The sequence below is a fragment of the Syzygium oleosum genome, unplaced genomic scaffold, assembly GCF_021117445.2.
Source record: "Syzygium oleosum isolate NSW1041296 unplaced genomic scaffold, Sole_v2.1 Sole_v2.04, whole genome shotgun sequence".
In the NCBI taxonomy this organism is placed as follows: domain Eukaryota; kingdom Viridiplantae; phylum Streptophyta; class Magnoliopsida; order Myrtales; family Myrtaceae; genus Syzygium; species Syzygium oleosum.
The window spans coordinates 5,828,882-5,841,891 of NW_026607488.1; the positions used below are offsets into that span (position 1 = coordinate 5,828,882).

General features: G+C 39.2%; 1 protein-coding gene across 1 annotated transcript in view; it reads right to left on the reverse strand.

The window, feature by feature from the left end:
- LOC115674297 (pleiotropic drug resistance protein 1-like) overlaps positions 1-3,348 on the reverse strand; it is a 63,042-nt gene extending 59,694 nt beyond the window's left edge. Inside the window, exons 1-11 of the mRNA XM_030596652.2 lie at positions 2,776-3,348; positions 2,450-2,570; positions 2,269-2,357; positions 2,098-2,182; positions 1,853-2,012; positions 1,680-1,756; positions 1,482-1,535; positions 1,281-1,371; positions 871-1,172; positions 491-772; positions 55-371 (exon numbers count right to left, since the gene is read on the reverse strand). Of these exons, the coding sequence (XP_030452512.1) occupies positions 55-371; positions 491-772; positions 871-1,172; positions 1,281-1,371; positions 1,482-1,535; positions 1,680-1,756; positions 1,853-2,012; positions 2,098-2,182; positions 2,269-2,357; positions 2,450-2,570; positions 2,776-3,128 (1,931 nt within the window). The 5' untranslated portion in view covers positions 3,129-3,348. The remainder of the gene's footprint in view (positions 1-54; positions 372-490; positions 773-870; positions 1,173-1,280; positions 1,372-1,481; positions 1,536-1,679; positions 1,757-1,852; positions 2,013-2,097; positions 2,183-2,268; positions 2,358-2,449; positions 2,571-2,775) is intronic.
- Positions 3,349-13,010: the final 9,662 nt, after the last annotated feature.

Here is a 13,010-nt window from a genome sequence, read left to right on the forward strand (position 1 = left end):
TATCTGAAGTGTTGGAGCGAAGTCTGGAATTATTGAATAAGTAATTTGATCAACCTTCCAGCATAAGGGTCAAAGCCGATGACATAGTATGTCAAGACTACCCAAACAGCAACTTCTACAAGAGAGATCGGGATCTTCAGGATCCACGTGGGTAGCGCATATGTCCATGCAGGAAAGAAGAGGAAGTCTCTCTGCTTGTAGAAGACGGGGAGCTTCATGATGGACATGGCAAGCTCCGAGAACCCATTGAACATTATCATGATCAGAGTGAAGAAGAGAGCCCCAAAATAAATCCCACCATCTATCACTGTATCTCGGTGCATCTCTGTCCGTAGGAACACCGTCATGGTTATGAAAGCCATAAAAATAAGCTGATATGCATCAGAAAAAGGACGTATTAGGATATCACAAATGTAATTGACAGATCAAATGCATCACTTTGTCAGGATTGCAGACTAAACTAGGAAAACGAGTACTTCAACTTGCTCACCTGAGACATTTTGAAAATATAGACGAAGGAGTTTCTCTTCATCAGCAAAAATTCCCTCGAAACGCAAGCTCTCAATAGTTCTTTCTGGCTCACCCCGTACTTCTTAGTTGTTAGAGCAGCTGGATGGCCTTTTGACTTGTCGAATGGGATCGCAAGCTGGTCACCTAGTTTCCGACCAATGTGAAATGACTGCAACGATTCGGAAAATTCTTTGACGGTTACAAACCTATAAGGTGTGTCCTTATTCGCCCAATACTGCTCTTGATCTTTCCTTGAAGTCACCTGCAGATCAAATTACAGAAGATCAAAGTGAATGGGTCAATTGTCACTTATAGAGCAAAAAAAAAACAAACCAATTGACATGTGATTTGAAATATTACTTCTTGCAAGAAATCAGCTACTCCTTTCCTTTCAGGACATTTAAAACCCATGTGTTCGAAGAACTCTAGCACATTTTCTCGGGGACCTTGGTACACAATTTGCCCATCCGAGAGAAGGATGATATCATCAAACAGGTCGTAAGTTTCTGGTGCAGGCTGGAGTAGGGATATTAGAGCAGTCCCACTGAGGATGTGTATGGACTGTCTGAGTGAGTTCACTATTTGGAATGTTGTCGAACTATCCAAGCCGGTCGATATTTCGTCCATAAAGAGAGCTTTGGCTGGCCCGACTAGCATCTCCCCTGTTTTATATCAACATGAAATTAAAGAAAATCAACCTTGAGTTGATAAATAAAGTGATCGCAGTCATCTAACAACATGGGATTCTAAAGTGGCCTCCTGAGTCTTACCCGTTGTGACTCGTTTCTTTTGTCCACCGGAGATGCCTCTTATCATTTCATCTCCCATCATCGTGTCGGCGCAGATTTCAAGTCCCAAAATCTAAAATTAAGCATTGCAAAAAGAGCAGAAATTTTAAGTCTGTTTTCTCCTTTTTTTCATGGCAAAAATAGAAGAATGGACTAATGGAGTTTTGACGTTCTTGATTATACCTTGAGTATATAATCGGTAACAACAGTAGTTTCCTGTCCTTCCAGTGCTGATGCCTGCAGAAGATTAAGGTCAATAGATGCACTTACAGGCATTAATAAATGTTTTTGACCGTGTTTTGCAGAGAAACGAAAGTACATTAATGAAAAATCTGCAATCAGAAAGTTGTTCCACCGTTAATTAGTGTGATCATTTCTCACCTTCATAAATAAATCTATGTCAGGATCGGGTTTGATATTTGCCTCCTTCTCTCTTCTCGATAACTCTGCTAGCATCTCTGAAATACAGTGGTAGTATTGTACCTCTTAATCCTTGCTTTTTTTAGAGTTCATCCTTCAAATTATAATAACGCAGAAAAATAGCCCGAACTCACCATAACGTGGTCCGACACCTTGACACCTGGCCGAGAAAGCCAGAGTTTCCCTAACAGTCATTTCTCCTATATGGAGATCATATTGACTTATATAAGCCGATGTCCTCTGCGGTACAAATTCTTTCATCCCGTGTCCGTTGTAGGTGACTCTTCCTGAGGACTGAGATTCACAAGCTCTTTGTGTGACTTACACACTAAAGACTACTAAAGTAAGACAGCTCTAAAAGTACTTTCTTTATGCTTACTTTCAAATCTTTGCCGAGCTTCCCAGCTAATGCTAGAAGTAACGTGGTCTTTCCAGAGCCCGGGGGCCCTAGAAGTAATGTCATTCTGCAAAAGAGAAATATAAATTGTCAGCAATATCAGAACTTCACTTCTCGAGCATTGTGTACTGATAAAAATCTCTCTCTTCTCACCTGCGAGGCTTGATGATTCCACTGACATCGCTGAGGATCGGTAATGGTTTCTTTCTACTAGGAAGGATGTAAAAAGAGTTGAGAAACCCCTGTTGACATTGATTAACAAGAGACGAGGTTCAGTCAATTTGAGCAGAATCAAAGAAAATGTAGATATGTTATGAATGGAGTGTTAAATTACCTCAAGTATGTTAACACAGAAATTGAATATTGTGGGTAGAGCTCGGCCCCCAACATAAGCTTCTGCCTCGATATTTAGATGCTCGAATCGGACTTCAATTGTAGGAAAATCCAGTCCAACTCTGTTTGTAATACAGCAGAGTAAACAGAGACCTTATAAAAATTTATCTTGAAACTTTTAGCTCAGAGAAGAAATACCATTTCCCAGATCGAATCTTTTTCACAGGGTAAAAAAATATCAAACCACTTTCACATGCTCTTAAGAAATATTGCAGTGACCAACTAATTGAATGTCTGAAATGCTTATGAAAAGTCATCAGCATGTACCTCTCAATCCTCTGCTTCAGCTTTAACAAGAACTTCTCATTGTCTTCCTCAGTTGTCTTCAGCAACCTCTCCAACAGGTTCCTCCTCTCTATCAATCCGAGATTCTGGATATCAACCTCTGTTATCTTGCCTTCTTCTTCAGTGAGAATCCCCCGCCGAATTCGCAAGTATGTCGGGAGCTTTTCGAGTGCAGCCCACTTCAGAGCCTCCTCATCATCCTCATCCCGGCTAGACCTTGAGAAGATCTCCTTTCCACCTGTCCTCCATATGTTTGAACTGCTCAAACGTGCACTGCTTAGCCTTGAACTGCTCAGCCTTGCACTGCTTATTCTAAGTGCATCACCAGTGTCCATAGTCAGCCACTCAACCTACACAAATGCCTCACTGAATTATAGTTTTCATGCAAGAAGGCCCTTGTCCATGAAAATGTGCATGACTATGGCCAAGGAAGTTTGAAGCTTTTCTAGATGCTTTTGAAAGCTTCTGATGATGGTTTAACAAGAGGGAGTTGCATTTTGTGTGTATATATAGCTTGAGTAGAAGAAAAAGATGCCAAAAGGGGGTCAGAGTATTTTTTTTTCTTTCGATTTGATTCTGATTATCAAGTGGGTTTGACGCAATTGCATATATCATAGGAGGAAGGAAACAGGTCGGAGCATGTTCTTGTACTACTTTTCTTAAAAAGTAATTGCACTTTAAAAAGAAAATAGAAGTGGGAAGGAGAAGGTTGACGATTCCATGTATGTGTTGATAGCATTTCATTGCCAACCATGCCGGGACGGACGCGGGACTCAGGCCGGGACTCGGGTCGGGACGAGATAGCGTTTTAACATATAAAAGCTTTAATAGATGTAGATGTCGAAATGTCCCACATCCCTTAATAGTAGGATTTATGTGCTCTCTATACACAATTGTTCTCCCTTCACTTACCAGCTTAAGTTTTTGAGTTGGACTTTCCAACATCGTACCAGAGTCGGTTTCTACAGGATGCTATGCCATAGTATGGCAGTATTCATCTTGCGGAAGGTGAATTCCTAGTCTGAAAGTAATGCCAGCATGTACGATTTGAAAAGTAACATATGATGGTCCCCTTTGGCATGATTGTAGGTATTTATCAGTAATCTTGAAGCAACTTGATCTTTTGTGCTTGCTTGATAGTGAATGTGGGATATAATACAGATTACAGACCCGTTTATATTAGATTACTACCGACCACTTGTACTTCCACCTTGGTAATAACATTTGTTTTTGACAACCGAGGAGGACGAGGAATTGAATAGAGTTGGAAAGATTCTCCAACGAATGGCAAAAGTTTGAGAAGCACGAAATGTTGTGTACTACCTAACGTACCTTGCTTGCAACCCAAAGTAACTAGGAAGTCCTTATCCCAACTTCTTAAGAAGAGGGTCAACCCTAATAAATTTAATATATGGTGCCTCAATAAATTGATGCGTACATTGGGAACAACCAAAAGCATTATTTTTTTACTGAAGTTTCATCTACAAGATCAATGAGGGACTAGGCAGTAGGCACATGCAACGCCTCTTTATAATACAGGAAAGCTCACCTACCGCTTGTGGGTTTGTGGCATATGCAGCCGATATAAGTAAAAAGGGTGGGATGAGGCGACTGATATTGGGGACCCTCTCTAAGACCACATAAATTCTATATACGTGACGGAATGTTCGGTATGAATCAAGATTACTGTTCATTTCGAGTGAATCCGTCACCAACGGCTCACCACGACCCTAGTGGGATTACTATGTTATGGTATGGCTGAACCTACGCCACAAATGGACCAAGGCTTCCCGAGGTCGAGGAGCGATGGGGTGTTTGAACCACATAACCACGGGGACCCAATTCAATCACTTCAGTGTAAAATCCCATGTCATTAGACCAATTACTGGTGCAGTAAAAGGTTCAGTGTCTTTTTCGATAACAGATGGTGACACGAAAGTACCCCATCCACGATGTAAATTTTTACGTTCCGCGATGATCTTTTATCACATAGATAAAACTTTATTGTTATAGAAAGACATTAATGCTCTAACACATGCCGGTCTCTCAATAGATTTTTATCATCGATTTAAAGTATGTCGATTTTATCAACGGTTGAAATTTTTATCCATGATCGATTGGATTTACACCGTTGCAACGGGGTAGTTTTGAATGTCGCGCTCACACCCATCATCCGGCAAGTGAAGTCTTATCTCGATGTACGTAAACGAGCAGTTTACATGTTTTTATGAGAAGTAATCGGTTTGAAGAACATATTCCCACAAAAATACAATAAAGTAGACTATCAATACACTTGTGAATAACTAGCTATATTATTTAATTAAGAATATCTTCCTTGGAAAATCAGTGGATACTTTGATATAATATATACAAAAAGTCAGAGAGAGAGAGAACATGAGAACAAGTTCCGATGTCTTCCAATGGTTGGCATGCATTCATCACATTCCCAGATCTTGATGTATCATCAACATGCGTGGCATGATTCCATATGAATAAGTTTCAAAAACTAATGTTTGATACGAATACACTCTTTTATCTTCAAAAATGAAACGAAGAAATCTAGCTCATCATATAAAGTCAATGGCAATACATGTAGAACAAATTCACCAAATTTCATATCTGTTTATCTCATAAGGATTCGATTTGATTACGATCACTATCTTCGCATGCGATTGATTAGTCATGTTCAACGGAATGAACTTAGACAGCAACCCCCTATGTTCTTTTGATCTTGATGGGCTCTCTGTGTAAGTTGCGTTAACTAAGCTGTCTATATCTACTCTGACCTAAGCTACAATAATAGTATAAGATACGCTCGCATTTTTTTAGTATGCTTCGCAGCATAATGCGTTGCGGTCCCCTCAAAATTATCAGAAAGTCGCTTCTGGTTTCTGTTAGTGCTGTCGTATGATGATGAAGGGTTTTCTTTTTAACTAAAAGGGAGCCAAAAACGTCTGCACTTACCTCATCCAACTTCAATGATTTTCTTAATCCCTTTTCTTTTTTTTAATTTTCTGATCTTGTTCTTCGAGATGGAATGGAAACGCCCATGCGGGTTTGACTTTGCTACGTGCTCCTGGGGCGTTGAATCTGGGAGACATGCATTACATTTCGGAGGAGGGGAAGAGGAAAACAAAGGAAAGAAAGAAGGGTACATGCTCTTTTGGCTTTTGGAAATGGCTATGAACTTGTTTTGGTCGAGATTCATTTCCATTTTGAATGTTTGACTCGCCATTGAGATCTCAGCTTCTTACTTTTGGGAGATCTCTTTTGCTTCTGACTTTGCTATGTAGTCTGACTTTGCCATTTTTCAATGACATTATTTGCTTGGGTGACAAGGTTTTATGCCTGCTGTGCTTGGATTCTTTCCAGCAATTTCAGACTAATGAGATCCAAACGAAGTCAGAAAGACATTATTTGCTTGGGTGACAAGGTTTTTTGCTATGTAGTCTGACTTTGCCATTCGTGGCTTAGAAGTCCTTTCTTGCTCGTTACTCAATCTAATGAGATACAAACGAAGGGATGATTTTCTTGCTTGTTACTCAATCTAATGAGATCCAAACGAAGGGATAATTGTTGTTGCATTCATAAATTTGCTGCTGTACGATTGTTTCAATGCAGTCCTAAATCTTTGCCCAAAATTGTAAGGGAAAAGACCACAAAAAATCTCAAACTTTGCCACCTGTGACACATTTACCCAAAACTTTTTTTGTGACACCAAAAACCCCAAACTATGCTATTTATGATACATTTACCCCATTGTACTTTAGTCCATGGGCATTTTCGTCTTTTTTTGCTTTTTCTTTTTTTTTCCCTTTTTTTTTTCCTTTCCGGCGAGGGCCACCCTCGCCGGTGTCGAGCGAGGGTGGCCCTTGCCAGATCCGACGAGGGCGGCCCTCGCCGGCGTCGGGCGAGGGTCGCCTCGCCTGGGCGAGCGACGGCGGCCCTCGCCGGAGTCGGGCGAGGGCCGCCCTCGCCGGATCGGGCGAGGGCGACCCTCGCCGGCGTCGGGCGAGGGTCGCCCTCGCTCGCCCGGGCGAGGCGACCCTCAGGCGAGGGCCACCCTCGTTCGCCCAGGCGAGGCGACCCTCGCCCGAGGGCGGCCCTCGCCGGATCTGGCGAGGGCCACCCTCGCTCGACGCCGGTGAGGGCCACCCTCGCCCGACGCCGGCGAGGGCCACCCTCGCCGGAAAGGAAAAAAAAAGGGAAAAAAAAAAGAAAAAGCAAAAAAGACAAAAATGCCCATGGACTAAAGTACATTGGGGTAAATGTGTCACAAATAGCATAGTTTGGGGTTTTTGGTGTTACAAAAAAAAGTTCAGGGTAAATGTGTCACAGGTGACAAAGTTTGGGGTTTTTGGTGGTTTTTTCCCAAATTTTAATATAGTCATTCTAGCAAAATCCGGCAAAAGTTGGCTTGAAATTGTTGACGTGATGTCTAATCATTTTTTATAGTCTTACGTGTCACGGGCGGCGATATGATGCGGACAACTTAACTCGAAAAACGACTCCGTTTTACTTAATTTACTATTTTTTTCTTATCTTTTCACTGTTCATCTTCTTTTATCTACAACAATGGCAAATCATCAACCTATAATCATTTCCAACCTCTGGATCGTCATTGTTCGTCACCTTTGCTAACATTGGCGAGGATAGGGAAATTTTGAATCGTTTTCTCTCTAAGTCTGGATCACGAATAGGGAAAGTTCAAGAAAACCCGATTCGCCATGGGAAGACAAAGGCAAGGCCCAAAGGATGTGAACACTAGAGGGCTCGACCTCTGCCGCAACGTCAAGCTGAACCCCCTAGATCCGAAGGACTTGAGCTCTGTCACGGCATCGAGCTCGAGTTCCAAATTCGGATGCACAAGGACGAATCACAAAACCTGAGGTGAGCTAGTTTGGAGAAGGAGAGCACAAGGGGAAAGAAGGGCGGTAGGGGAACTTGCCTACCTGTGCAGAAAATATACTACGACAAGAGGCTAAAGGGCTCTAAAGATGTTAAAAAGTTCAACAAAAAAGTTTAAGTTAATAGGTGAAGAAAAATCACATGAATATAAAAATCATATAGGACTCATTGTCAAGGGATGCGAGACATTATCACCATCTCCCATTCTACGTGTAAGCCGGATTAGAAGCATCATGTGAAATTTAATTGATGTGAGGTGGACGCATATACGGGAAATATATAGCACTGGCTCTGACATCATATTAGAAAATCCAACCTAAAAATTTAAGCTAATAGGTGGAGGAACATGTTTAAGATGATGAACGGTTGCACGGAAAAGAAGGAAAGAAAAGAAAAAAGAAAGAAAAAAATTAATAAAAAATAAAAAGCAAAGTCATTTTGTCGATGTCAGATCGTTGGCCACAAGACCGCCATGTAAACAATTTCAGACGAGAATTGATCGGAAAGTTATATTGGAATTTCACGCAAAACGTTTAGGATCATATTAGATCAACTAAAAGGTTTTATAATTGCATTGAAGTATATACAATAGATTTAAAACTGAAATAGAAATCTTACATATGATTGATATATCCATGCACATGGCCACTCATGAACTTTCCACTCATGAATTAATTTGGCTATTAGTTGGCCTTTTCTCATGCCAACACTACATATGTGTACATATGTCATGATAAATGTTAAATTGTGTCTCAAGTTTTAGCCGTATACGGAACCCGATCAGCCGGAAGCTTTTGATTTGTTTGAAATGTGATGTGTCTCGAAGTTTGATCGTGAGAAGCTTTGCTGCTAGAAGACAAAATAAGGGGCATTCTTATTTTATGATATATGTACCTCCATGGTCAAATAAGTGGACTTTAATTGCCTATTACTTTTTTGGGCGTACAAAACGAAAGCAAGTGGGGCCTAGTAAAAAATCAAATCAAATAAAAAAAAAAAAAAGAAGCAAGTTTTTTTTTTTTTAATAAAGTGCACATAACCCTGGAGTAGCTCTCCTTCAGTAGCAGCCACACAAAGAACAAGAAGAGAGAAGCCAGATGTGCGTTCTTTCGAATAAGAGCCGCTCGAAGAGGAGACAAAGAACGCACGACGTTCGTGGTTTTCGGTTGCACGGACGTGAACACGAGGATTTGTGCCGTGAGTTTTACATATAAATTGAGCTGTTTATTTGTAAATACTTTGGATTTGAACTTAACCTATGTGTACAAAACACTCGAGCACGAAAGTAATTATAACTCTGATTCTCCGATTATAGTGAATTAGTTACTCTCGACTCTCTCCGTAGATGTAAATAACAACACTCGGATTGAACTATGTAAATCTTTGATATCCTTTATTATTCATAATTTATTTCTTTAGCGCTTTCGCATTGATTTAAATTGCAAAATCCTGGTTAGCTTTCGCGTTAATATTACAACAATAGAAATGTGGATCCTACCATGTTTTGCCACGTACAATGCATTACTCACTAGTGAATCCTTATTTTGACATTTCTGTGCCGATTCAATTTGACATCAAAACAAAGATTAGGTGATCCATAGGTTAAAAAAAACATCTCAATGATTCGTGACAAAATGGAATTTTAACACATGCTCTTTTGAAAAGTAGAGGAAGAGAAAGCAAAAGGAAAGAATGAATAGCAAGGAAACACTTTGTAACACATGCTCTTTTGGGTCTTAACTTGGCTTTATGAACTTGTTTGGTCAGAATTGATTTCCAATTTGAATGTTGACTCGTTATTGAGATCTCACCTTCCTCTCACTTTTGGGAGATCTCTTTGACTTTTGATGTTGCCGTGTAGTCTGACTTTTGCTTTTCGATGCCTTTTATTGCTTGGGACAGCATGCCGTACGCTTAAGAAATTACTGTGCTTGAAATCATTCCAAGAATATTTCAATGGCATGTAATTTAGTTTCGTGGAATCGTCTCACTTCTCCAAGCATTTCTTTTGTGGAGTTCCCTTTAGAATGGTCAAATTTTCATTATTTTTTTTTTTTGGCTCGAAAGTCCTTTCCTGCTCGTCACTTAATCTAATTAGATAGTTTTTATAATGTTAACATTCCCACACGTGAATTAATTTCGCTATTAGTTGGCTTTTCCTTATGACAACACTATATATGTGTGCATATGTCATGATAAAAAAAAAGGTGGATCCTACTACGTTTCGCGGTTTATAATGCATTAATTACTACCACATCCTCATTTTAGACATTTCTATGCAGATTTAATTTGACAACGGAACAAGAAAACATATTGATTCGTGACGAAATGGGATTGGATTGATACGTATGGGTCTATTTGTTTCATTGAAAACTTATTGTAGTTAGAAAGTGTTGTTCGATTTCAGAGAAAATTATTTTCCGCTGTTTGTTGGGGCGGAGAATAAGTAATCCTTTAAAATAATATGAATCACAAAGAATTTTGGGAAGAAATTATGTAACCATATTCGTAAAACATTATATATGATCTTGCTTTTTGAGAATATAGAAGAACATGAACATTAATGAAAGGGAAAATTCGAAAAAGGGGCTCGAAGTGGAGTCATTTTATCAAATAAGGGTCTGAAGTGAATATGATCTCAAATAAGGATATGAAGTGATCAAATCGTCTCAAATAAAGGCCAGAAGTGGCCAAATCGTCTAAAAAAAGGACCTTTGGCCGGCCAGTGACTACTACATCACCGGAGAAGGGGTATTTTAGTCAAAAAACATTATAAGTATATTTTTTTTTGTTTTTTGTTTACTTTCTTTTTCTTTTCCTTTTTCTTTTTTCTTTTTCCTTTTTTTTTTCTTCCCTCCCGGCCTTCACTGCGCCTGGCCAGCGACCTCCATCGATCTCAGGCGAGGCCGCCCTTGCCGGTGTCGGGTGAGGGCCGCCCTCGCTTGGGCTAGCGAGGATAACCCTCGCCGAAGTCGGGTGGGGGTTGCCTCGCTTGGGCGGGGCGGGCAAGGGTTACTCTCGCTGGCATTCGATGAGGGTCGCCTTGCCCGAGCTGGCCTTGCCCGACGCCGGCAAGGGCGGCCTCCGTCTGAGGCCGGTGGAGGGAAGAGAGGAAAAAAAATAAAGAAAAGGAAAAGAAAAAACATAAAAAGGAAAAAAATTCAAAAAAGTAAAAGACGAAAATACCCTTTGGCCGGTAAGGCCAAGTCCTTATTTGAGACTGATATAATCACTTCAGACCCTTATTTGGGATAAGATTCACTTCATGCCCTTATTTGAGAAAATGAGGACACTTCAAGCCCTCATTTGAGACAAAATCCACTTCAGGCCCTTATTCTCCATTTCGATCCTCCTTTTGAAATTTTCCCTTAGTGAAATATATCTAGGAGATTGTAAAAAAGATTCATGAAAAAAACACATGATAATTATTGGGGGGAAAAAGAAAAAAAATTGATGAGAGATAGGAAATGGAAATAGATGAACCAATTCTTCTCAATTGGATGCAAAACAAGAAATAAGGAGAGAAATCTTATGGAAAATATGAAGTTTCTCGAAATTAAGAGGAACCATGCTATTTGAGCGTGTCTGTTGTTATTTGTCTTGTCGTAATGAGTTTGAGAGGGCAAAACTTTCGGAGTGCATATCTCATCGCTCCAATAACTTTTTTGGGCAATATTTCTTTTGATTATGCATTTTTTCAAGTAGAATGTTGAGGAAAACACAAAAAATCTCGAAAGTAGAAGCAACCAGCAAAACTTCTTCTTTCTTTTCCATGCAATACACGTGGCATTATTTGGAATTGCTTAAATTGAGAATCTAATATTAAATCCCGATCCAGAATTAATCATCTTGAATAAATATACGATGCATTTCTCTCGCTTTTAATTTTTTTGTTTGAAATCTACTCTTCTTCTTTGGAGAAGGAGACCAACCACGTAAGAACATGTGGATTCACGTGAAGCTAATTATATATATCATGTAACTTGCATCAAATTATTTTGGGACAATAACATAAATAGTCTTTGAAGTTTGGTCAATATCCAATGTGGTCACTGAATCTTTAATTTGTTTAATGTGGTCCATGAACTTTTAATTTGTTCAATGTGGTCATTGAACTTTTGGTAAATGTTCAAACTAGTCCCTAGACTATATGAAAATATCCAATGTGATCATTCCATTAAATTAAGTTCATGGATAATATTGAACATTTTCATATAATCAAAGAACTAATTTAAATATGTACCAAATGTTTAAGGATAATATTAAACAAATTAAAAGTTTATGGATGATATTGCACATAAGATTAAAGTTCATGTACCGCATCAAACGAATTAAAATTTCAGGGGTCACGTTGCATATTGAATAAAGGTTCAAGAACCATTTGTGTCATTTTCCCAATTATTTTCACATGTCTATTTTTTCAATTAATTTCACTAGAAAATCCACAAAATCTAGCTTAATATTATTATGTATTCTGCATATATGAGTACCGTAGGTACGTATCCCACAGGATCCGGAGAAGATCCATCCTTCTAGACTCAATGATTTCTAACCTTATAATAAAATTATAAAAGGTACACGCATCTGACATAGTCGGCGGTGTATAATACACACTATACAGACAGTCTCCAACTCACACGCAGCGCATCTTTATTTTATTTTTACTCATGCTTTTCAATAATTGTTAAAATAAATCAACCACAAAATCATCCCCAAGACGTTTCTTCTGTCCATTGGTATTCTGAATTTTTTTTAAATTTTCGTGGATCGTATTTTCTTAATAGTGGTGGTTTACCAATAGATACTAATACAAATTTAACAAATTAAATAATTCGACATATGGTCGATGGAATTGTCTGTTAACCCATTGACCAAATACGAGCTGGAAGTGCAACCAATACGATGACGTACACCATGATGAAAATCATCTTGTGACATTCCTTCGAGGGTTTTGAAGGCTTTCATCCAACTGTAACGAGCTGTTGCTTCCTAGATTTTTGCTTCTTTTTTTTTTTCTCTTCTTGGTACTATGAACGAACACAAGTTGATTCTGTCCATTTTGAGCGGAGTTTATGACGAAAATAATTCATTCAAAGTCCAACGTCAACGTTGGAAAAACCACATGATTGCCTGGACAAAGTTGGTGTTGTGGCAGATAGATAATTTCCATGATTAAAAAAACAATCTAAAAAGAAGTCGGTACGATTTAATTGAGTAGAGAACTTGTGCATCACGATTTGTAAGCTCTCTCGTGAATGATGTCGACCCAATTAATAATTTTCAGAGAGAGGAGATTATGTTTCGAATGT